Below are 27,567 nucleotides of genomic sequence, written 5' to 3' on the forward strand. Positions count from 1 at the left end.
CCTTTAGTGTATAAATAAACTTTTCATGACGGGCCCAGCGGCATCCTATGGATTATTCTGACCCGTTTCGGATCGATGCCCTGGCCACACAGGAGCGAGCATGAGTACAGGAACGTACTCACGGGTAGACTCACACCAGACGTAACCACACAGGCAGGAGCGAGGCCAGAATACAGGAACGTACTCACGGGTAGACTCACACCAGACGTAACTAAGACTTGTTCAGGTTATTGGGGAAAAAAGGAGCGCTACACCAAAGAAAACTACACCACCGTTAAGGGACAAAGTAGGAGAGTGGTATGGTTGAAATGGGCCGGGGATGGGGGAATTAGGCACAGATCACGATTGATAGATTGGGGGGGGGGGAGTTACATTATAGATGCAGGCCACAAAAAATGAGCTATTAATCTTCTTATGGAACATAGCAGAGTATATGTGTATCTTGATGTGTAGGGCGGCAATTGAATAAAAAATGGTATTTAAATGTTTTTGTATGGTAAATAAGTCTTTGAATATAAAATTGTCATAAATATACATAAAAACAGTTTGATACATTAATACCACGATGAAAATAAGCCTTTCAAATGACTTAAGATGAAGACTATGCAAATAACCTTGCCAAACAAGGACCTATAAGATTCAAACATCATATTTTTACAATTTTCCTCTATACAGCTTGCAAATTCTTCATCGGCAAATATAGGCAGAACCTGGAACCTGGACACGGATCTCGAAAACGACTCTAACGTTTTTCCTAGAAATTTGATAGTAAATAGTTTACTTTGCGAAAAGAATCACTATCTAATTGGTCACACAGGAAAATTTCTGGTTTGACCGTTATGATCTATAGACCTATCATTAGCATTTAATTACTCTGAGCAGATTTATACATTCGCTTAACCAGGATTTTGTGTGGAAAAAAATGTCCGTTTTTTTTTAAAATTTATCATTAGTTAGTTATTGGGAGCAAAATAATCACTCTTACAAAGGTTGGTCAGCTGTATAAAGGAGAAGATGCTTTTTGTTTAAAATACAAAATTTGATACTTGTTATTCAAAATCGTAACCTCGGGTATCCCAAATGGCGTACAACATATTTCTGGGTGTTAAACCCTAGCACTGAGCTAGTAGGACAGGTCATGTCCCTCACTGGAGGGCGACGTGGCACTAACAGATGCACGGCACAGTGAGATATGTTGACTTTTGGAGACAAAACAATCGTTGTCTGTAAAATGTTGTAAAATGTTTTACATGTTTCGGATGTTCCTTCAGAGTTGAAGATAGTTTACTTCCTAGTCCAAACCTCCCGCAGGACGACGGGGGATAGGAGCGGGCAGGGTTTGAACCCTCGACCGTCGATAAATCCGAACGACAGTCCAGCACTCAAACCGCACGACCAGGCAACCAACCAATGAGATCACTAATAAAAACAAGATGACTTTCAAGTCAAGTGAACAAGATGACTTTCAAGTCAAGTGAACAAGATGGCTTTCATGTCAAGTGAACAAGATGACTTTCAAGTCAAATTAACGAGATGACTTTCAAGTCAAGTGAACGAGATGACTTTCAAGTCAAGTGAACGAGATGACTTTCAAGTCAAGTGAACAAGATGACTTTCAAGTCAAGTGAACAAGATGACTTTCAAGTCAAGTGAACGGTACCCTGCCCCCCCCCCTCCCCCACCTTCCGGGAGCACCACTTTAGAACATCCGACTCACCTGCACACTTTTTCAACTCAATAATTCCTTAGCCTGGTGCCAGCCCACACCATTCCCCTCCCAGTTTGACATAACACTCTCAGTCACCATCATTGGCGATCAAACAGATGATTTTGTAAAACTAGTTGACTTTTGTTTGGCGTACAGAGCTAATCACTAGAATATCAAACCTGCAGACACAGGGGATGAGTGTGTAAGTAGGGGCTTCTGACATCAGGGGTTCGTCATTAAAACGCGTCACATCCTGTCAATCTAATCAAACAACATCGCTCCTAAAAAGGGAAGGGAAGGGGGCAATAGTCATGCAGACGCACTAGAATTAATTTCTACTTCCTATTAGTGACCAGCAGACAAGAAAAGAGAACTCTTTTAATTGAATTCATTCATTAATGAACTTCAGCAAATAAACAGTAAACAAAAACAGGCAAGACTTTCTCTCGCATGCAAAGCTGTAGATACCAAAATACACAAACTAGAGTAGACAGACAAGGGCTAAGGTCTACACTTAAAGACAAAACATATAAACAAAGGGCTACACTGTAAGACAGAAAACAAGGATTACGGACTACACTTTAAGACAGAATACAAGGATTACGGTCTACACTTTAAGACAGAATACAAGGATTAAGTTCTACACTTTAAGACAGAATACAAGGATTAAGTTCTACACTTTAAGACAGAATACAAGAATTAATGTCTACACTTTAAGGACAGAATACAAGGATTACGGTCTACACTGTAAGACAGAATACAAGGATTAAGTTCTACACTTTAAGACAGAATAGAAGGGTTAAGGTCTACACTTTAAGGACAGAATACAAGAATTAAGGTCTACACTTTAAGACAGAATACAGGAAAATAGGGATACAAGGATAATGGTCTACACTTAGAGAAAGTAGAGATACAAGGTTCGGGGTCTACGAAAGTAGAGATACAAGGTTCGAGGTCTACGAAAGTAGAGATACAAGGTTCGAGGTCTACGAAAGTAGAGATACAAGGTTCGGGGTCTACGAAAGTAGAGATACAAGGTTCGAGGTCTACGAAAGTAGAGATACAAGGTTCGAGGTCTACGAAAGTAGAGATACAAGGTTCGAGGTCTACGAAAGTAGAGATACAAGGTTCGGGGTCTACGAAAGTAGAGATACAAGGTTCGAGGTCTACGAAAGTAGAGATACAAGGATCAGAGTCTACAGTTAATGAAATAATGTATATTCGAGTAGGGCCAACACTAGAGTATGAATAAATGACAAGCGCAAGAATACATGGACTAGATCCTAGACTTGAAGAGATTAAGAAAACACGAACTAGAGCCAACACTTAAAGAGATTAGGGTGAAATTGAACAGGGTCTGGCGTAGGATTACATCTACCAGGGCGTACTTGGGCCTACACTTATAAGAGCGCAGGATTACATTGACTCTGCTTAGTGATGGGTAGTATTACACGGCCATCACTTGAGGAAACAGATCGATAGCGCGTAGCCAGGGAGATGTCTCTCTGTAATCTCTCCTCGAGCTAGTCTAGTAGATAGAACCAATCATAATGAATTTAATTATCTCACGGCAGACATGTTGTCTGGCTGATAAAACTGAAGGCATAACAATCAAGTCCGCTGTCTCATTAGTGTGCAAATAGTAGGGAGCTGAGCTAATTGGTTCGCTGTGTAGAGAGAGGGTACACATTCTATTTCACAATGCCAAACTGACCGGGGAAAAAGAAGAGCAGAATTGAAGTTATTGATTAACATGCATGACTAGATAGACCCAGGGATAAGCGAAGAACGTAATCATTTTTTTTTGAAGTAACGTCTGTATTTTATAAGATAAGTTTAAAAATCAATATTGAATACCGGGGTCAACCTCAGACCATAATGTCGCTTATCAAATGCTACAAATCACGGCTATCAATTAAATACTTGTGTAATGTAATGATGCAGACAGACTTAACATTCACACAAATAATCACGCAGAAAGACTGACGGACGGACATATTAATAACTAGCTAGATACAAACGATACAGATAGATAGATAGATACAGATAGATAAAGGCAGATAGATTAGTCAGACATACAAACAGATAGATAATAGGCAGATAAATAGATATATAGATATACTGATAGATAGATAGATAGATAGATAGATAGATAGATAGATAGATAGACATATAGATAAAGACAGATAGAATATATATATATATATATATATATATATATATATATATATATATATATATATATATATATATATATATATATATATATATATATAAATAAAGACAGATAGATTAGTCAGACATACAAACAGATAGATAATAGATAGATAGACAAATAGATATACAGATAGATAGATGGATGGATGGATAGATAGATACATAGATAGATAGACAGATAGTAATACAGATAGATAGATAGATAGATAGATAGATAGATAGATAGATAGATAGATAGATAGATAGATAGACGAGACCCATAAAGTCAACCTACTGGACACACGACCCTTGTTAAGACGACGTCCTAAAGTGCTATTGACCATTCAAATCTTCTGCCCGAGTCACACACTTCATCTACCAAATGACCATTAGGTCGTCTGAAAGTGTGAGCACACATAAAGCACTAGCTACAAATAACTTGGCTCACCATTTCTTGTAATGTCCAACACATTTGTTTTTGGTTTAGTTCGGACTCTTTTCACGAAATTCGCCTCGCCACACCGACCAAGAGATGGATTTAAAAGTAAACGTCTCCAAGGATACATTAAAAACAAGCAAAATAGATATTCATTAAAAAAGTTTACCTAAGGGGAAGAACTCCGCGCTTGAGACTATATATCTCAATAATTTAGAGGTTATTTCCCTTATTCCATATCAAACAAACTAATTAATTACCCATCATTAATTGAATAATTGTTTAATATTTATATTAATTCATGTTTTGTCAGGTACAATAAATAGTTGTGTACAGTTGACACTACATCCGAGCCTGGGTGTGGGAGAACTAACACATTCCTAAATGTTTACCAAACAGACGGAAAGACAGAGTGACTTGATAATAAGCTTTGTAAGGACATGTAAAATATATTCATAAGGAGAGGGAGATAACGAGGACATTGCAAAGCTACGAGGTGAAATACTATGACATTGACGGGGCGTAAGGGGCGATAAGGTCAGAGTTCGACATCATCGCTTCTGACACATCGGGGAGATCTGAACATCACAGGCGCCAACGCGGTAGAGGGCACCCCAGCAGCGCCCCAGCCTGGCAAACAAAAAAAAAAAAAGAGTGACCAGTGAGCAAATCAGATGACCACTCAATGTCCGCTACGGACAAAGCGAAGGTAACAAGTCTATAAGGCCGTTGTTGCTGGATTCCAGTACGTTCTACTGACCAGTTGACATGAGCAGTGGAATTATAGACCAGCTGACATGTATAGAGCAGTGGAATTATAGACCAGCTGATATGTATAGAGCAGTGGAATTATAGACCAGCTGATATGTATAGAGCAGTGGAATTATAGACCAGCTGATATGTATAGAGCAGTGGAATTATAGACCAGTTGGCATGTATAGAGCAGTGGAATTATAGACCAGCTGATATGTATAAAGCAGTGGAATTATAGACCAGTTGGCAAGTATAGAGCAGTGGAATCATAGACCAGTTGGCATGTATAGAGCAGTGGAATCATAGACCAGTTGTCATGTATAGAGCAGTGGAATCATAGACCAGTTGATATGTATATAGCACTGGAATCATAGACCAGCTGATATGTATAGAGCAATGGAATTATAAACAAGAACAGCGTCCAATCCCTAGACTGCAAGAATTAAAGGATAAATCTGTTACATTGTCATTATAAACTTTAAGTAACTGTATTGTCCTATTTATCTTTCGGGAGGCTCTTGTTAAAATAAAAATAATCAATAAATACAAATATACACACTGTATACATTTTCAGAAAAAAATGCAATCATGGATATTTTTTGTTACATTTTTCAAGTGAGCAAGTAATTGATCTTTGCGCATGTAATTGATCTTTATGTATATTTGGTTACATGAATCAGTTAAACTTGAAGAATTCTACAGCGTGGTCTATTCTAAATTATCTCATTTCAAGCTAAAAAATGTTCCCCAACTCCCGCCACTGTATGCATACATTGTGTACTAAGAAGCGTGGTTGTTTAAAGAAGGTGTTATTTGATTATCTTGTCATAAGATCGAGAGAGAGAGAGAGAGAGAGAGAGAGAGAGAGAGAGAGAGTAAAAGAAAGAGATAAAGAGAAAGGAGACAAAGAGAAGAGAGAGTGAGAGAAAGAGAAAAGAGAAGAGAGAGAAAGAAAAATAGAGAGATATGTGCAGGAAGAGAAAGAGAAGAGAGAAAAGAGAAAGAGACAGTAGAGAAAGATGGAGAGAGACAGAGACAGCGAGAGAGATGGATAAAGAGAGAGTGAAAAAAAAAAGTGACTTTTAAAGTTAAAAACTCGTAGACGCATATACAATCACTAGATCTAGAACGCACTAGAATTATAACTCCTTTTTTTTAAATCCTTTTTTTTTTCCCTTTTGTAACTAGACAATGACTGTCACAGCTTTCCTATTATATAACTCTATCTACTTATAACTCTGTAGAAACTACTGTAGGTCTCGTCTCGCTACGTCTCTGGGTGTCCCTGGTTCAGCCGTAGGTAACGAACAAACACAGAAGCTTTAATCATCTTTTACTGCATATCACACACCAGCTGGACTCTTGTCTTAACAACTCTCTGACAACCAACACACTTCCGGTCATGCGCAGAGTGTAAAAATAGATTATACATGCATACACACATTCATCCGTGACAATGACCAACACTTTAAGAACTAATTGATTGTCCATTAGTAGTGTTGCTATCGTTTGTATCGTTCTGGTGAGGTTAACACCCACAGCTCTTCGTGTTTCACTGTTTTGGGCATTTCAAGAAATAACTTGTTCTTTATTCACATTATGTCCTTCAAGCGATGCTAATTAAATACTGCCTTGTCCTGGAGGACATTGCTCTCTTTATTAATTACTTCTTTACGTGGAAAGGACTCTGGGTAAATAAACACTGACACGGACAATATGTAGGACTTACCTCGCTACGATGTCCTCTCAGGTTGAAGTTGGACCTCGGAGGGGCGTCGTACTTGTGGCAGTGGCTGGTGCTGAATGTCACCCCAACCACGCCACGGGCGTTGCCGCTGGCCAGCCAGCCTTCCACGTAGTACTGGGCGCGGTTCAGCTTCCAGCCTCCGCCCTCCTCGGGCAGGTCCTCCGGCACTTTGCCCATCCAAGACAGGGACAAGAAGTTAGAGTCTGTCCGAGTGCAGGTGGTCTGCTCGAAGTGGACATGCATGGCTGAACCGGAAGTGATCTCATTCACGCTGGATGCTCTTCGCCCCGGAAGTCGTTCAAGTCGCAGAGTTTGACAGAAGTGTCAACCAGTAAGCTGGTCCGGATATGCAGTTGAACGAACTGAAAAATCTACGAGATGTGTCCCGAGTTCAGCAGGTTAATCGTGGAGTAATCCAGAAAGTCTAAGAGTGAGGATTATGTTGACAAACCTCAGTGAGGAGTTTCAGTGACGAGGAGTCAAAGACATATGCCAGTTTGAATTTACTCTTTCTTTTTTTTTTAATTTAAAAAAAGGTCATTCCAGTTTGACTTCACTTAATTAGAAAAAAGTGTACTCCGGTTTGAATTTACATATCGTACTTCTAGCAAATTAGCGTCCTTCATCTGATCATTGTACCCACTAGAATGAATAGATGTTAAAAAAACATTATACCGAGCATAAATATTATTCTCAAAAAACTTCACCCATTTAGAGTTTATTTAGTGATTTTCGAAATAATAGAGAAATCTACTTAAGTTCACATATAACACACTGAAGCTAAATGCTAACACACATTCTCGTACAGACTTAACACACACATCTAGCCCGAGCCCATTTTGATGAACTTATGTATTGAATGAGACAACACATGTTACGGAAGCTTAAAATCGGGGCCAATTTGGGAAACACTGCATTAGAGCACAGAAGATGAAGAAGAGCGCATAAAAATGTTAGAAAGTTAAATGCAGCTATATATTATGACTCCATTTCACTAGCAAAACAACAAAACACCTAACTCAAAAGTCATACATTTTTGTGCCTACGGGTGTCTTGAGATTTTTGACGAATTTCTCCTAATCTTGAACTCTTTCATCATAATGAGTTAAAAAAAAAAATTGTAAAAGGTATGCCTACATCTATTCTTACAATTTAAATTTCTAAGAAATCTGACCTTCAATTCCTTTAAAAAAAAAATAGTTTTACTATACAGATTCCATTATGTAATCCTGCCTCAATATTTCCTGAATTTTAATAAGAACAGAAGTAATAGCCAAAAGACATTTGTGTAAGTGTGTGTGTGTGTGCTCAAGTAAGGTCTAGGTCTAAAAATCTAGCGTTATTTTTAACTGCTCTAATATCCGGTTCCTATTTCGAAACACGCCGCCTGCTCTTACAGAAGCTCGAGAAATTTCCTTTTTGATGGCTTGCCTCAGAGCAAACAGACAGGAGCCGCATCGAGTGTTTTCCAACCTTTTAGACTGGCGATGACGTCATCGAAAGCTGCTCCTTGACACACAGCAAATGAGTCGCTGCAGTGATTCTGGGGATCGCCACCCGCCATATAGACTCTTCTGATCGAGGAGAGCCCCTCCTCACATCTTCTGGTGACGCAGCCACCAATGTCAAGGGAGAAATGTTGAAACTTGAAATTCTCAAAAAAAATATCCCGGAGAATTGAAACCTGAAACAAAAAGAAAAAAAAAAGGTCAAGAACCAGTTACACCAAGATTGGCTACATACATTGTGACCCATGCGAGGGTTCCATGGTCATTCCAAAGAATCTTAAAATTATATTGTTTAACTATATATCTACTATTGCAGATTTTCATAGAAAGGGAGAGAACTACCGTAAAAAAACAAAACAACGGAAACTAAATCTCTACAGCCATATCCTAGGGTCCTCAGGGCTCGCCAAGACCTTCCCTTAGGGAACAGCATCAGGAAACAGCCTTTTGGCGTATCCGGTGCGCAGAGCAAGTGAAGTGCTGATGAGCTATGTATTTTAAAAGGTATATCCATAGACATAAATAAATATAGACTGGCCGATAATAGAGTTTTATGAAACGAAAATTTGTGACTTGCATTTCTGTGTACTTTATTTATGTCTAGGAGTTTTGTTTAATCTCTAAGACTGAAGATCATGCAATTTTTCAGAATTCGGAAATCCGAATACAATAGATGTACATGTTTTCAAGTTACATGAAGTTACTTCCTTCGGCCAGTCTATATTTATTGATGTCTATGGGTATATCCTAATACTTTGTGTGTGTGTGTGTGCACTTTTTAGCATTGCAGAAGCAACTTCTCTGAGCCCTTCCCTTTGCAACACAAAATTATAACATGAAGGAAAGAGATATTCTCTCTAGGACTGTGTTGCTAGCTTGCCCTCGAGAGAGAGGGGACATTTTGGAGACCGTCTCTTTCAACGTTCGTTACCAATGCCGTCGGCGTGGGCGGCTTAGTGCAATGCCGGTGTTTCCGGAAACACTGGCCCCCGAGGTCCCCCCAACGTTTGCGGCGCGCCGTATCTTAGCACGCTGGGCTCCGTTCTTTTCGTCCCCGTACGCAACCTTGCGAGTCGAGTACAGCGACCACTAAGTTAGCCATGTTCCCCCACTCGGAGGGAGGCGGAGACGTTTGGCTCTTTTAATTTTACATTGATTACCTGGCCTTTAAAACCTTGACATTGTTAAGTTTATGTCGAAAAATCTCCACTAGTCATATTTTCATGTTTTCCACAAAGTGAAATCTCACTAGGCATCATGTAACTTAGACAGATTCACTAATTAGGCCATGTTGAACTTTTTATCTTAGAGGCCTAAAGCTTATGCCGAACTGGGAGTCGAACACTTAGTGAGGTTGTGACAGAGCGTCGCATGAGGTTTGCGCGACATGTTCTACGACAAAATTAATTACGCATACCAAGAGTTGCGATGACATGGAGGCCAATACGAGGAAAGCGCAAACAGGGACGTCCTCGTATAGCTTGGCGCCACATCTTCATGGAGGACCTCAGAACAGTGTACACCATGTGGGAGGAGGCTTCAGACATTGCCAATGACAGATCTTTATGGAAACAGCTTGCCACCCAATGCGCCGAACGGCGCGGTAGGACCTAAGTCTAAGTAAGTCTATAGCTTCGGATATTTATCTCTGGAATCAACACTCAGGTTGATGAGTATTGTTACGTCTCTCCTACTATCCAGGCCTTCTGTAAACACTGCTAAACACATACAACACATCAATAATTTGACAACAAGGCTCCAAATAATCTGGTACTTTAATAAGGGTCAAATAAAACAGCCAATATGACACAATTGGCAACACAATCAACTGCTACAAGGTTAGACTGCATATCACTTTACTAAACTCATCAACTCTACTGTCTCTTCCTGGACTCGTACGTTTAACTGGAGGACTGCACCAGGACCGACTTCATGGTTTACTAACAGTCCTGGTCTCCGGTCTTGAACTGCCGCTTTCTTACACACTGTGTCTCTGGTCTGCGCAGGCCTATGATCAGATGACCATAACACGGGCGCTATTCACGTGCAAAGTTAATGCCAGTACTGCCCCTTGCCTTTCAATATAGCACGCTAAACTGTATTACTGGCCAGTGTCACCTATGTCAGCTGATCACACACAGTTAACCCTTTTGCGTCGCGAAAAGGGTTATAACAGTATGTTATATTTTTAAATAGTTTCTCTTGAAATAGACTTCCACTTTGAAGACATCTGACGAGTCAATTTAGAACCAGTAAGAAAAAATGAGCTCGTCACATCCTTGGTTACAAAATGGCTTTTGTGTGTTATCCATTCTTAGAACAATCTGTGGCGCTATACATGATGGAACAGGTTGGAGGACATGAGATATACCAACTGTAGTGACGGAAATAATCTTATATATATATAATTCTCTTCATGGCTCAAGAGTTTGGACGAGAAGAAGTAAGAAGAAGTAAAGGAAAGATCATTCTCTTATTTCTGCGGATAGTCACCCCACGAAAAAACTAGAGGGGGGAGGGGAGAGAACAAGTATTCAACGGTCACTACGGATGGCTGTCTGGTCGTGCGGTTTGCGCGCTGGACTGTCGTTTGGATTTATCGATAGTCCCGAGTTCAAACCCTGCCCGCTTCCACCCCCCCCCCTTTCGTCCTGCGGGAGGTTTGGACTAGGAAGTAAACTATCTTCAACTCTGAAGGAACATCCCAAACATGGAAAACATTTTACAAGCAAACATTTTAGAAACGCTAAATAGCAGCGCCGGACTTAACTATTGTGACCAAGAAGTCATGGAAAGAGTAATCTACTATGTATATTTACAGGTCACTAAATAGCAGGGCTGGACTTAACAATTGTGGGGCCCTATGCGAAACGGATTTCGCGGGGCCAAGTTTGGGTAGGGAAGCGGATAATAAGTGAAATTTAAGAGTTTGGATAAGAAAATAAATTCGTCTTTGCATTTTATTCATTCTTTACTACAAACAGAATTACTTTACGAGCCTTGCGTGTAGCAAAGTCATACAGTATATCATAAAAGTTATATTTCCTACACAGATCACTATCAATAGCAAGAATTACCAAATGTTTCAATCTATCTTTTAGAATTGTTGACCTCAAGTAATTCTTCATTAGTTTGAGGCGTGAGAAGCTTCTTTCACCAGATTACACAATTACGGCTAATACATAATGCCGTTTTTATTTATCGCACGTAGGATTGGTGTTTTCCATACTGAATGACACACCAAAATGACAATTGTTGTCTATAGATTCAGTATATTTTAAGGACTTTATCGTATCTTTTGCATTTTCTGGAGATTTCCAGGAGCTCCTGATAAATCGAAAGGAGGGTGCGGGAAATCTGTTTTAAGTTAAAAATGGATAATTCAATAATTTATGCACCTTGAATTAGCGTGGGTCCTATGAAAGTGCGGGTCCTATAAAAGTGCGGGTCCCACTGCGGTCGCATAGGTTGCAGTGGCCTAAGGCCGGCCCTGAAAATAGTGGCGTATGCTACGCCGCCGGTCGACTAGTATATATATAAAAAAGTAGACTTCATTTAGCAGGTCCCGTTGAAATAATGTCAGAGAACAGAAGAGCATAAAATAGTGTACCGACAACACAAAGGAAGACCACAGCTAAGATGGAATGAGGACGTAGAGGCGCTCGGTAAACACAACTCTGCTAGAGTCGGGAATCGAACTCGAAACCCCTTGTTAGGTGACCAAGCCGCAGCCACACATGCCATAATAATATAGATGCAAGGTCTATTAAATTCAGGACCATTCTTTTCTACTCTGGCTTCAAGGTCTTTGTTAAAAAGTACATTTGTATGTTCAAACCTAAGTTTATTGTTGTGTACACGTTAAATACTATGTTTAATCTCCTATGTCATTGTCAACCATGAAGACAGTAAGAGACCACCAATTAAAAAATAGACGAGTTGTATGGACACATGGTGGCTGGTCAACAGCGGAAAGATCTCAAGCAAAGGTCATAAAGTCAATAATTAAACAGCCCCAGGCAACTAGTGGACAATGACGTGTCGTGGCGTGGACAAGGCGAGTGTAGCATAATGGTGCCAGCTTGCTGGACGGTATTATATACAATAGTTTGGGAGGGGGTGATGAGAGAGAGAGAGAGGGAGAGAGAGAGAGAGAGGGAGAGAGAGAGGGAGAGAGAGAGAGAGAGAGAGAGAGAGGGAGAGAGAGAGAGAGGGAGAGAGAGAGGGAGAGAGAGAGAGAGAGGGAGAGGGAGAGAGAGAGAGAGGGAGAGAGAGACAAAGACGGAGAGAGATAGAGAAAAAGAGTAGAAGAATACAAAATATGTCGAGAGAGATGGATGGAGAGAGACGGATAGGGAGAGAGAGAGAGGGAGAGAGAATGTAGAAGGATACAAATATGGCGAGAGAGAGAGAGAGAGAGACGGATAGAGAGACAGCCAGAGAGAGAGAGAGAGAGAGAGAGACGGATAGAGAGACAGCCAGAGAGAGAGAGAGAGAGAGAGAGAGAGAGAGAGAAGGATACAGAAAGATGTCAAGAGAGATTATCATTATTGCAATTTACCATTTAAAAGAAAACAATTCTATTTGATAACAAAGTTTCTTCTCCAGACTGTAGATTTCACTATTCTACCTTATATGCAAAGACCCAACTGTGACCTACATATTTTGTCACACATCTATCTGTCGGGGGGTCAACTTAATGTCTTCTTTAATTGCCTCTACCTTCGTCGTGGTTATGAGCTGTCTTTATAGATTGAACACGCCAGTAATTAATTGACTGAGTGGTTAATTGTTTTTAGTGATTCATTAATTGTCTACGCCAGTGTTTAACATACTTTTTCCTTGACTGAATACTTCGCACATTCTGAATATTTAGCGGAACACTTTGCTTATTTTTTTAAAAGAGAGGCCGATTCACGTGATAGCCTACTAGCTAATTATTCCAGCAGTTCGCGAAACAGTTTGGGAAAACACTGGTCTACGCCAAGTTTGGTAAACACTGGTCTACGCCAAGTTTGGTAAACACTGGTCTACGCCAAGTTTGGTTAAACACTGGTCTACGCCAAGTTTGGTTAAACACTGGTCTACGCCAAGTTTGGGGAAACACTGGTCTACGCCAAGTTTGGTTAAACACTGGTCTACGCCAAGTTTGGTTAAACACTGGTCTACGCCAAGTTTGGTTAAACACTGGTCTACGCCAAGTTTGGGGAAACACTGGTCTACGCCAAGTTTGGGGAAACACTGGTCTACGCCAAGTTTGGGGAAACACTGGTCTACGCCAAGTTTGGGGAAACACTGGTCTACGCCAATGACTCGAAGACTCGACTTGAGACAAAAATACACATTTTTAACGCAATCGTCATCCCATACGCATGTGAGACATGAAAGTCATCTGCCTAAAATTGAGAAAAGACTACATGTGGCTCAATACAAATGGCTATGACCGATTTTAGGAGTCAGTTACAGAGATCGGACCTTAAACAAGGAAATCCTAAGCCGAACTGGGAGTCGAACACCTAGCGAAGTTTTGACAGAGTGTCGCATGAGGTTTGCGGGGCATGTTGAATTACGCATACCAAGAGTTGCGATGACGTGGAGGTCAATACGAGTAAAGCGCAAACAGGGACGTCCTCGTATAACTTGGCCCCACACTTTCATGGAGGACCTCAGTGGACACCAGGTGGTAAAATCATTGGCAAAAAACAAACCTCATTTGGGCAGTTGTTTCAGACAAACATCTATAAAAAAGCTAACAAGATCCTCGAAATAAAGAATCACCCTTTGTGTCAGGATTTTTTTGATTTTACCATCACAAAAGAGATACAAGACACCGATGGCAAAGACAAACAGACACAAACACTCTTTTGTTCCCCTGGCAATCAAATCATTAAATAAGAACAATCTGGTATAAACTTTGTCACATGTAAATTATGAGTGCGTCTGGTGTGAATGTACACTTTGGTTTCTTATAGTTATACTGTTTTTTGTTTGGTGTAATGCACACATTGTAAGACCAATTTCCATACGGACAATAAAGATTATTATTATTATTATATTAAGAGGCTTCAGACATTGCCAGTGACAGAGCTTATCAACATTTTCTTTATTCTGTACTCCGGATACGCCAAAAAGCTTGGCTATTTAATAGTATTTTTTTTCCGCCGTAGATGAAAATCTCACCATTAGCAACAAAGTGGAAGGTTGTTTTCAAAGCTGTTACAAATGTGTTTCGCTTGAGTTCGTATTTGGGTATTTTCTTTCACGAAGTAGATCTACATCTTCAGGCACTCTCACGGGGGAGGATGGGGAGGGGGGAGTTGGATTTTTTTTGGGGGGTGGGGGGTGGAGAAGGAAATTACTGGATGGGCGCTCATAGTCCAAAGGAAGACAACCGCTGAAAGCCGATAAGGGCCAGAAGATAACAAAAAAGCTAACACGCGAGGCATGCGATCCATCAACACATTTAGGTTAGAGAGTAGCCAGGTTCTAGACACAACTATGTATCGATCTGATAGATTACATAAGCTGCGTCAGAGAACACACGTGGGAGGGGCGGGGGGGGGTTGCCAAATTTATGAAAGAGCTAACAGTCCTACTAGGAACAGGAAGTATGCAGTACTGCAAGTCATGCTGAAGAGGGTCCGGAAAGTTGAAAAACAGAATGTCTTCTTTGAGCTTAAGGGATGCAGGCCTAACTTTAAGCTCATAAAGTGATGAGAGAAGCAGCTTGCATTCTTGACAAAGCTTCTATCAACTCACTCCGGTACAAATCTTGTACACGTGATTTCTCCCACTTCCCATCTCGGATCGAGTTGAAATTTTTGCGAAATTATTCATTGTCGATGACAAAACACGGGTCAATGAAAAAAAATTTACAAATCAGTCAATGAAACAGTGTTAATCAATTTTTTTTTATATTATAAAATGGGAGATAAATCTATCAGTATTTAGAAATTTGATAGTATTTTGGCGGTTCTTTCCCTGATATTAGCCCTGTTAGCTTGTCACTGACTATAATGAGTATAAAATAAATTCGTGGTAGCCTTATAATCAATTTAACATAATTAACAGAGAACCGTGCCCGCAACGTATGGCTTAAATACACTCTAACCCAGTGGTTCCCAAACTTTTTTTGTCCCGTAGACCCCTCGCCAAGTTTTCTGGTTTTCCGTAGACCCCCCTGCTTAAGTTATATTAAATTTTTGAATATTCATCAATTTCATATTACACATTTTGTTTAAAATAATTTCTTACCAGTGACACGAGGAGCGAATAACCAATTTAAAAGTATATTTTGAGTTGAATTAATTTTCTAAAATGAATCTATTAAATAATAGTTAATATATATGGCATACAATCACAAAACACATTTAAACTTTTTGTTTTCAAAGGTTTGCAAGCTTACCATCCGTTGCTACGGAGATTATTTTGTATATAGGCCTAGGGATTTGTTGTTTTGGGAAGTAGTCATTTGAAACATTAAATATTAATGTGCCTAAAGTATCATTGTAAAAGTTTTCACAAAAAGCAGTTTTTCGTGGATTTCTTGAGCCAATATAATTGGAATAAAAAAAAATACATTACCAGACAAGGTTGACTCAGCCAGCTGTATAGAGAAATACGTTGTTTGCGGAAATATGTCGACTTACATGAGAAGAAAGAAATATTTGACTATATTCCAACAGAGCTCAAGAATTTAGTGAACCCTTCTACAAATCTATTGCCCTAACAACCAATGGGTTTGAGTTTGCATGGATGGTTCTCAGAAAGCCTCCACAAACGGAGGAGCTGGAATACTCATTGAATGGAGAAAAAGTAATTTAAAAATTAAGTTCATTGCAACTAATGAGCTCTATGACAACCACAGAGAAGAAATAGGAGCACTGGAGCTAACAGCTACCATGCTAGCGAATCAGCCTAGTTCGCCAAACAGTTAAATTTTTTTCTTCACCAATATAAAAATAGTTCTTCAAAACTTGACAAACTCTGATGTCTCCTAAATAAAACAAGTCATGAGGCCTGGACTGACGTTCGGTTGTCACCATGCCTGCTCGCATCTCCCGTCGGGAGGTTTGGGCTAGGCTGTAATTATCCACATAGTCTGAAGGAACATTCAAAAGATTTTGTACAAAACATATTGTGTGACCTTGTAAAGCTCAACAACAGCAAGAACACTGTTCTCCAATGTTGAAATAGAAGGAAATAGAAGGCTGACACACTTGCCAAATGTGAGAAAACAAATACACACTTAGCACTCCATCAGTAAGAAATGAAGAAACTAATAGTGAATTGTAGAAACGAGAAATGGACAAGCTCTCATTCGATATACAACAAAGATGACACCCATTATAAACTATTCCGATAGGACCACCTAAAATTTTCATATCAGAACCGTACACATCCTAATGAGAGATCATATGTTCCGGAAGCTCAAAATTGGGACCATTGAAATTTGCCCTTTTGGAGTGTCACCAGAGAATGCCGACCATTGTCTTCAAAATTGCATTCTTCCTCAAGAGGTTTTAAGTACTTTACTATAAGTAAAAAGATATAGTAAAACGCTCATTAATCATCATCTTCTCAATGTCATGTCAAAGAGAGATTTTGTGGGTGTTTTATGAACTTTATCTTTGAGCCTTTTTATCAGGGCGGCATCACCTCAAATGATCCTCCAGCTTAATTGGTTTCATAGCATCATAAAAAAATGGCACATTGACACTCGCTTGTTTGACAAGGAAGTAATGAAGTTCACTTTTAAATACTTAACGCTGTACAGTCTACATTTCTTTTTGTTAAAGTTATAACTAGACAAAACTACACTCTTGAAATCTAGTTATTAAATTGAATAAAACTATTTTTCATTCAATCAGCAGAATAAAAATTGTAAGGATTACCTAAGGTACAGATCATAAATGTGTGTATGAAAAGATTTCATTTGTCAAAATTAAAGTTACTGACATGCTGAATTGAGATTCTTTATCGTAGACCCCGGTGCACATCTCATAGACCCCCAATTCCCTTTTTAACTTTCGTAGACCCCCTTGGAAGTCTTCGTAGACCACTGGGGGTCTATATAGACCACTTTGGGAATCACTGCTCTAAAACCCAACACACATCTCTAGCATGTTGTGATCACATTCTCACGACCGGCTGCAAACACATGCACGCATAAGAAAGACAAGGGATACAACTCTCGGGCAATGCGTTCACCGCCAGTTCAAATTGTGCCTTCGTATATTATTTACACTATAAGCAAGTAACTTTAGTCAATTTCAGAATATAATAGAGATACAAGTAAAAACAAATATGTAAGTACAAGCAAAAAATAAAATAATATCTTTTTTAAAAAACATAGCTTATCTAAGGAGAAGAACCGCGATATCACTGGCATATATCTCAATACTGCATGAATAAGCTCAATTTTTTTCTATATAAAAGAAAATTAATTACCACAAAAATTGATTTTTCAAAATTGATTTAAGTATTGCAATCGACCTTGAATAATTATTTGTACCATAGCATTACAGACAGTGGAAAACAAATTATATGAAGGAGTGCAATCACCATCAGATATTGTTGTCTTTACAGACTCCCAGCACCCCAAACAGCACAAGAGAGTTGACAAAACTAATTGTGATAATCCATCAGATGATATCAAAATTAAATATCAATATCATACTAAAGTGGATCCCTGGACACATTGGCATCATGGGAAATAAAAAAGCAGATAAACTATCAAAGGCAGGTTCATCTACGGAACAACCAGATAGACCTGTTAACTACCTCACCCTAAGGGCAATGTTAGTCAACAATCACAAAGAGGAGTGGCTCAACCAATGTGCATCAGGAAACACAGGCAAAGCCATGTACAAAGAAATGACCATGCCTAATAAACTGGAAAGTATTAACTTCCACCCCCACAAAGAGCAATCTACAATCTTCCAACTAAGAACAGGACACACACCTCAGTTGAATTACCATCTGAACAAAATAAACTCCACACAACTCCCCCTTTGCAGACACTGCGCCCACCCTTATGAAACGGTAACAAATATCCTCTTTGAATGTCCCTCCCTAATCCACCTTAAGCAGACCCTACTTCCACTACAGCCCAACATAACCAACACCCTGTACGGCAGTGCTGAACAACTGAAGAGAACAGCACAATATTTTTCCTTGGCACAGTCTGCAAAAGAGCTCACAACTCAGCAGCAAAATGCTGGCTAGAAGAAGAAGAATTGTTTGACATTTCCTCTTGATCCCAGAATGGGAGGTGGGAGAAGAACGTGTACAAAACCTAATAAGAGAAATGACTCCACCTATGAAGCGACATCTCTAAAAAAAAAAAAATCATTTATTTCATTTGCTCGATACCGAACAGAATAATTAATTACCAATACAAAAAAACCCTACCCTTTCAGACCTTGTGGTCTATAGGGCAGATGATGTAAAGGTCATCTGATTCTGTGGCATACGGTTAACGAGGGTGTCATGTGGCCAGCACAACGACCAACCGCCTTTACTTTTCCCCAACTAATGTCAGGTACCCATTAGAGCTGGGTGGACCCCAGAGGCGCCCAAAGATCACGAAATTAAAAATCCCAGTCTCCGTCAGGGTTCGAACGCGGCACCCCCGGTTCGGAAGCCAAGCGTTATACCGCTCAGCCACCGTGCCTCTAAAATTACCAATAATTAAAGAACTAATTGGTTAACTTTTTGATTGATTCATGTTTTTTTTTGTATAACAAATAATTGTGTAAAGCTTGAAATTTACCCGAGAATGGGAAGTGGGAGAAATAACGTGTACAAACATTGTACTAGACAGACAGAGTGAGTTGATATAAGCTTTGTACACATGACATTTGAAATGGGATACAATTGAGTTTAGAAGATATAGTGCTAATGGTTATGTATGTATAACAGATGATAAGGCTACGATTTTACCCCATGAGAGTTGTATGCAGGTTGGATTTAATTCAATTACATCTACATTTTTCATACAACAGAATTCTAAACCATAAAACCATTATTTATTTCGTTTTAAGCATATGTAAATCTCAGTTATCCTCCCCCCCCCCCCCCTCAATTTCTAAAAACTTCATTCGACTGTTAGAAAGAGTACAGAAACAATGGTGAATAAACTAAATAGTTCCAAGAAACTTGTCGGTCAATGGGAATCAAGCTATCCCTAAATGAAATGCCCATTAGCTCACCCCCAAGATAAATACATTTGATTTAGAAAATGGAACAACATAAAGGCGATTATCTTTAAAACAAAACACATTTATATATATATACGTACATGCACTCTTAAATATTTTATGACTAGCCCTAGCAGGTCCTGCTTGTGATAAACAGAAAAGCCCAAAATTAGCAACACAAAGCAGCTAACGCCGCAGACGGCTACAGCGTCCAAGTGGGCTGAAAGGAGAGTTACTCTTCAAAATTCCTTTGTGAAGAGAGATTTAGTCTTTTTTTTTTTTTAAAGAAGATAAATCCTTTAAGTAAACACAAAACTTATAGATCGCGCAGCAGAATTGGTTCCATTCTAATACATAAAAACCCTGACCAAAAAAAAATAATTCGATCTTTGCAGTGTATTTAAAAAAAAGGCGGGAATGCGGTTCAAATGCTGAGAAGATGGAACAAAGAATGGCGTGCAGAACGAGAGGTGCCATGTTCCGGCTAATGAAGCACACGAGGACACAGAGGACAACGCAGATGTTAGATAACGAGAAAGAGGGAACAAAAACTCTAGAAAGGAGGAGGAGGAGGAGGAGGAGGAGGAGGAGGAGGTGGGGGTCAGTGAGATATAAAGAAAGTCTAATAGCATCACGAAACATCCAACGAGATCTCATCTTACTCTCTTCACTCTCGGGAGATCACATCTACTTAACATTTAGCCAAGGACAGACTCATTACACAAATGTAGGTCAGGGTAATTAAGTGCACTCGGGCAGATTGTGTCAAGTTTCACTTCTGCAGTAGACTACGAGTTACTTACTTAGATCCTCCCGCGCTGTTTTTTGGCGCATTGGGCGGCAAGCCGTCTCCGCAAAGATCTGTCACTGGCAATGTCTGAAGCCTCTTCCCACCTGAGGTCCTCCATGAAAGTGTGGCGCCAAGTTGTACGAGGACGTCCCTGTTTGCGCTTTTCTCGTATTGGCCTCCACGTCATCGCAAAACCTCTTGGTGTGCGTAATTCGTTCCGTCTGTCTCGCAAACGTCAAGCGACGCTCGGTCACAACCTCATTAAGTGGTCGAGTCCCAGTCCGGCATAGGATTTCTTTCTTTAAGACCCGAGTCTCTGTAACTGACTCCTAAAATCTGTCTTGGCCATTTTTTGAGAGTGTACTGTGGTCAGTAAAACGACAAGCCGCATTCACATTTTCCAAACAATAACATGCGCAATTTACAGGGGGAGTGGGGGGGGGTGAACTCGCGCATGCTCCAAAACTCTCACAGTGAAAATGGAAAATAAAAGAAGGAGGGGAAGAGCGAAGACAATGATGAAGTGTGAGCTGTAGATGCAAGGAGAATGCACTTGTGCAGCTCAGAATGGCATGGCGATAAGAACAAAAAAGGGGCAACCACTACAACCACCACTGACCAAAAAAATAAGTATAATTTCAATATATTTTTAAAGGTTAGACAAAGTAAAGAGAGTCTTTGCTGTCTTATAAAATACTTTAGTCAGTGAGTAGTTCAGTCTTTGACAGATATTGCCTCATGCATCACATTGATAGCGATTTTATTTGACGTAAAGAGATCTTTTTGGGCCAATCAGGTCAATCTAACACATGGTGTTAAGCGTGCTGCCAGATTGGATTCAGACATTAAGCCGACACCCTGTTTCAACTCCTCATTGGTTACCAGTGGCGTAGCAACCATGACGCGAAAGGGGTCAACTATTGAGCCAGGTGTAATATTAAAAAACAAAAGTAAAGAAGCAATAAGATTCATTTATTTTAATACGTTATAAACAGACTTGCACATTATGTCATGATCAGATCAGACTGGCATTTTTCGTTTTAAAGAAACTCGCATATTACGCCATAAAAACCAACATTGTGTCATGAACAAGTTGGTACATTACGTCATAAACAAGCTTTTATATTACGTCATAAAACCAACATTACGTCATGAACAAGTTGGTACATTACGTCATAAACAAGCTTTTATATTACGTCATAAAACCAACATTACGTCATGAACAAGTTGGTACATTACGTCATAAACAAGCTTTTATATTACGTCATTAAACCAACATTGCGTCCCGAATAACGTCATAACGAGATGGCCTTCACATAGTTGAGGCCCATGATAACTCTTAGGATGACAATAACAATGAGCTTTACAAGACAATAGCAAGAAGTTAGACACTCACAAGGCGTTTCAGAAGACGCGTCGTTAGGGAGTGATTCCTTGTACACGTCTCACTGTCCTTACGTGGTGCCAATGCGGGCAGAGACATGGGAAGGGAGGCGCGGTGGTCAGTACTTCGGTCACTCCTGACAGATGACCAAACGGTGAATGACCGAAAAAACAAATTTCTTCCTCCTCACCCCACCTCGTGCTGGAAACATTCCCCGACGATCAAGGTTGTTTTTTTTTTTTTTTTGACACGCTGGAAGATCTGGACATGACAGGTGGCTGATGCGCTAGAGACCACCCCTGGGACAACACTCAGATCAACACACACACACACAAAGGATGACCAGTGAGCGAAACAGATGACCACTCAAATGTCCACCACAGCCGAAGTCGTGGTTAATCAGAGTCCACTTGATAGTGTGCTCGTATTTTCGTAATATACTTCGGATAAACGAAATACATTGCGTAAATCCTAAAAAAAAATTTTAGATTTTATTTTTTACTAAAATATGCAAATAAAATAATTTTATTTTTTTAAACGAAGGAAAATTAAATTAAATTCACAGGCACTTTCTTTTATATAAGGCACGCTTTTAGATATTAGTAATTTTTTTTTATTAATACGTGGATTTATATTAAAAAATTTAGCTTTCGAAAATGTGAAGGTGGCCTCTACTAAAAATATACCCTGGGGCTTCCACATACCTAAATCCGGCCCTGTCGAAAGGGACTAGAGCTCTAAATACTCCAGACACATATAGACGATCGTGCATTTCTAAAGACAACCATGACATGCATACACCTTATTAGGAGGCTGTTCTAAAACCAAAATTGGTTCAAGTATGTTTAATTTACAACTCATTCGTTTCTATTCAAAGTTATAAAACTAGCAAATAATTTTAAAAAATGCTCTAAAAAACAACAACAACAAGCTTATCTAAGGGGAAAGACCGCAAATCACTGTCATATCTTTAAATATTTCAAGTTTTATCTCCACTTCTCTCTATAAACAAAATTGATTAAGTAATTGTTAATTTATTTTTTATTCATGTTTTGTCATCCATCCATCCCAGTGGCGCTACAGCCTATGGAGGGCTCTGGCCTGCTTCAACACATCCCTCCATTCAGATCTCTCCTAGGCCTTTCGTCTCCACGCCCTAACCCCAAGCTGTTATAGATCTGCCTCCAAATCATCAATCCATCGCATTTGTGGTCTTCCTTTGGGTCGCCTGCCTTTTGTTTTCTTACCGGTATGCAATTTTCGCTCCTCTGTTGTCTGGCATTCTTTCACGTTGACATGCCCAACGTAATCTTCTTTTTTTATTTCGTTCACTATTGGTGGGTCTTCATACAATTGATACATCTCATGGTTAGTGCGTGTCCTCTACCCTGTTTCATCTTGTATAGCACCCTAGATTTTCATAAGAATTTTTCGTTCCCAAGTATTTAGTAGATTTTTGGCTGCTGGTCTTATTGTGGTTTTGTATATTGTCATCCACAAGGAATAATTGTGCAAAATTTCAACTTGATCCGAGAATGCGAAGTGAGAGAAGTAAAATTGTAAAAGAATCCACCCAGACAGACAGACGGAGTGAGTTAATATAGGCGTTGCATATATACAAAAATATGGTCTAGTAACTAGCCAGTAACGAGGTCGTGTTTTTGACAGTACTAAGACACTCGTTACGAAGCACCAATGAATTCTTCACGCTCATTAGTTCCAGCCTGGTTAGAGAGTATTAGCCTCAGGGTCAGGGCAAAAGTGAAATGTCACGCGGGAAGAAGTCTCAAAACAAGATTAGAGAGTATGCCTGTAACAGACGGCAAAATGAGATCACAGACGATCTAGCCACGAGCAGGGCCGGAAAGACAAAACACCATCATAATGATATATAAGCACGAGGCGGAATGTTTACATTTATGAAGATAGATGTTTATAGTTGTAAGGTTGATTATACAACAGGGAAGGCAGCAGACGATTTATAGCAAAGATGCGAAGCTTGTTTTGATTTCACTCCACACAAGTCCATTCTTGACCTTCCTCTGGCTTATTATATCTTGAGTAACTTGTGGTTCAGGTTCTCTAAACTTTGTTTCCTCTAAATAATTTAGAAGCTATTGCTATTTTATTTGGCATTTATTTCGATTGCGAATTTAAACAAGTAGGACCAAAATGCATAAAAGTTAAAAATCTGATGTTAAGTTTAAACCCAGATGCAGTTTGATTAAAACCCAGATCCATTTCGTTAAATACAGTAATACGATTTCTTCTCACATCATAAGTAGGAACTAAATCTGTAAGTAACCTGAGAATTCAGTTGGTTCAGAACCAATTTTCATAATAAGTTTGGCGCCTATTTGTTTAAAAAAAAAAAACAAAAAAAAAAAAAATACAAACAAAAGAAAAAAAAAAACACCTATTTATAAACAATTTTTAATAATCTCAAAATATATTGATAAAAAGTTTAAAATATATATATTGTAAGTAACCTGAGAATTCAGTTGGTTCAGAACCAATTTTCATAACAACCTTGGCGCCTATTTGTTAAATAAATAAATAAAAACCAACTGATTCTATTACTTTCAAAATGTATTGATAAAAAGTTTAAATATATATATATATTTATCTTTTTTTTCTTTTTTTAATAATTAAAATAAAAGCGATAGGTTATTTTGATGTTCATCAATTAAATGAGGAATAATAATTTTTTTGTTAAAGGGTCTGATACAAAAATTACCTATGTAAATGATCTTTTTAGTAGGTTAAAAAAATAGGTACCTAACAGTTGGTTGAGTGCTGGTTAAAGACAAAGCTTAAAAAAACACGTAGAGATCTAGGTGTCTGAACGATAAGAAGATGAAGGAGAGAATGTCTGCCAGGTGGAGAGATACTTGGAGAGACACGAGAAGTTGGAGAGTTGCAAAATAGAGGGCTAGTCGTGTACACTGCTACAGAGAGATCTATCCATAGAGCTTAAGGAGCTGCTACATAGATATAGATCCATAGAGCTTAGGGGCTGCTACATAGATATATACATCCATAGAGCTTAGGGGCTGCTACATAGATATACATCCATAGAGCTTAGGGGCTGCTACATAGATATACATCCATAGAGCTTAGGGGCTGCTACATAGATATACATCCATATAGCTTAGGGGCTGCTACATAGATATACATCCATAGAGCATAGGGGCTGCTACATAGATATACATCCATAGAGCATAGGGGCTGCTACATAGATATACATCCATAGAGCATAGGGGCTGCTACATAGATATACATCCATAGAGCTTAGGGGCTGCTACATAGATATACATCCATAGAGCATAGGGGCTGCTACATAGATATACATCCATAGAGCTTAGGGGCTGCTACATAGATATACATCCATAGAGCATAGGGGCTGCTACACAGATATACATCCATAGAGCTTAAGGGGCTGCTACATAGATATACATCCATAGAGCATAGGGGCTGCTACAAAGATATACATCCATAGAGCATAGGGGCTGCTACATAGATATACATCCATAGAGCTTAAGGGGCTGCTACATAGATATACATCCATAGAGCACAGGGGCTGCTACATAGATAGACATCCATAGAGCATAGGGGCTGCTACACAGATATACATCCATAGAGCATAGGGGCTGCTACACAGATAAACATCCATAGAGCATAGGGGCTGCTACATAGATATACATCCATAGAGCTTAAGGGGCTGCTACATAGATATACATCCATAGAGCATAGGGGCTGCTACATAGATAGACATCCATAGAGCATAGGGGCTGCTACACAGATATACATCCATAGAGCATAGGGGCTGCTACACAGATAAACATCCATAGAGCATAGGGGCTGCTACACAGATAGACATCCATAGAGCCTTGGGGCTGCTATAAAGAGATCAATAGGGCAATCCATCACTCATCGATATTCACACAATCAACACTTGTAAAAAAACAACAACACTGGTTTCACTTCAGCAAATACAGACGTGAACACAGACTTACTTCCCCTGACAGATACTGTTCTAACTATTGACAAGGGAGTCAATCAAACGTAGAAGAAGCGTGAAATAATACTTCTAGAAATAGGCTGTAAAGAGAGACTATTATGCGACGATGTTAGGATAAGCTAAAGGGGGTGGGGGGGGGTGGAGGTCGAAGTTTTCTTCAGACAAATCACGTCTTCCCCTCACTTTGCTATCAATTTGCATCAGTGATTGGGACATTAGTGTAAGAGCCATCAGTGTAAGTGACCTCAAAGTAGTAGGCATTAGTGAATGATGCATAAATGTAAGAGCCATCAGTGTAAGTGACCTCAAAGTAGGAGGCATTAGTGAATGATGCATAAATGTAAGAGCCATCAGTGTAAGTGACCTCAAAGTAGGAGGCATTAGTGAATGATGCATAAATGTAAGAGCCATCAGTGTAAGTGACCTCAAAGTAGGAGGTATTAGTGAATGATGCATAAATGTAAGAGCCATCAGTGTAAGTGACCTCAAAGTAGGAGGCATTAGTGAATGATGCATTAATGTAAGAGCCATCAGTGTAAGTGACCCTAAAAGTAGGAGGCATTCGTGAATGATGCATAAATGTAAGAGCCATCAGTGTAAGTGACCCTAAAAGTAGAAGGCATTCGTGAATGATGCATAAATGTAAGAGCCATCAGTGTAAGTGACCTCAAAGTAGGAGGCATTCGTGAATGGTGCATAAATGTAAGATGCATCGATGTAAGTGACCTCAAAGTAGGAGGCATTCATGAATGATGCATAAATGTAAGATGCATCGATGTAAGTGACCTAAATATGAGTAACCTAAATGTAAGAGGTGTCAATGTAAGGGAAGTCAATGTCGAAGACATCAGCGAAAGATGCATCAATGTAAGTGACCTAATGTAAGTGAACTATGTGCAAATATGTAAGTGAACTAAATGTAAGATGCATCAATGTAAGAGGCATCGATGTAAGAGGCACCCATGTAAGTGACCTAAAACGTAAGTTACATCAATGTAAAAGGTTTCAATGTAAGCATCAGAGGAAGACAAATACACAAACCATAATTATCCAGCGTTTGAATTGTGTTGGTAAAACAAGGGCAGACAATCACCTATAACACGGGCAAGAAATAAAGTTAGAGTGATCGAAAGACAGCCCTTGCTCACAAGTTGTGAGAGCGGGGTCGGAGAGACGGAGGAGTGGGAAGAGACAGAGACAAAAAAACAAAAGAAGACAAAAGACACAGACCAGACAGAGACACGAAGACAGCAGGCAAGGAGAAGGGTTGGCTGCGAATAGACATGAAACATGATAGCCGAGTGAGATCTAAATTAAACAAAAACATCGAATCAGTAAACACGCAATGATGAAAACGCAACAGAGATACACAGAGAGAGAGAGAGAGAGAGAGAGAGAGAAAGAAAGAGAAAGAGAACTAATCCTGCCCCTGTGATAAACTAGATGAAGAGAAAGGGGGGGGGGAGAAAGTTGGAAATATATATCTATATGTTTGGCAGGGAGCCTATGCCAGATCAATACCATTCTTTTTGGTCCGCCCCGGGGGTGCCAGGGGAGGTCCCTAGCGGGCGCTCTCTTCGACTGCTTACGTTGGTCGGTCTCAAAAAAACTCGGTAACGTGAACTAACGAGAGGCAGGGGGCAACAACTCTGTTCAAAACAGTCAGGGGAAGTAAGCGAAGGGTGACACGGGGACGAGTTGGCGAGGGTGTGGGTGAAGAGGACATGAGGGTCCTACCAATGTCCTGATGTCTACCAACTACGCACGTTCCATAGACAATTAGTTTTATTTTGTTCCATTTTTTTTAAAAATCATTCATTGGT

At 39.5% G+C, this 27,567-nt stretch overlaps 1 protein-coding gene across 2 annotated transcripts in view; it reads right to left on the minus strand.

The window, feature by feature from the left end:
• Positions 1–27,567, minus strand: part of LOC106060626 (tubby-related protein 4-like) — a 141,245-nt gene that overhangs the window by 72,819 nt on the left and 40,859 nt on the right. Inside the window, exons 2-3 of one of the 2 annotated variants that reach the window (XM_056032842.1) lie at positions 8,314–8,524; positions 6,823–7,482 (exon numbers count right to left, since the gene is read on the minus strand). In XM_056032842.1, coding sequence (XP_055888817.1) covers positions 6,823–7,083 — 261 coding nt within the window. In that variant the 5' untranslated portion in view covers positions 7,084–7,482; positions 8,314–8,524. Of the gene's footprint in view, positions 1–6,822; positions 7,483–8,237; positions 8,525–27,567 lie in introns of both variants that reach the window. The other variant, XM_056032840.1, reaches the window with a different exon arrangement.

This window comes from Biomphalaria glabrata, chromosome 6 (genome assembly GCF_947242115.1).
Source record: "Biomphalaria glabrata chromosome 6, xgBioGlab47.1, whole genome shotgun sequence".
NCBI classification, from domain to species: Eukaryota; Metazoa; Mollusca; class Gastropoda; family Planorbidae; genus Biomphalaria; species Biomphalaria glabrata.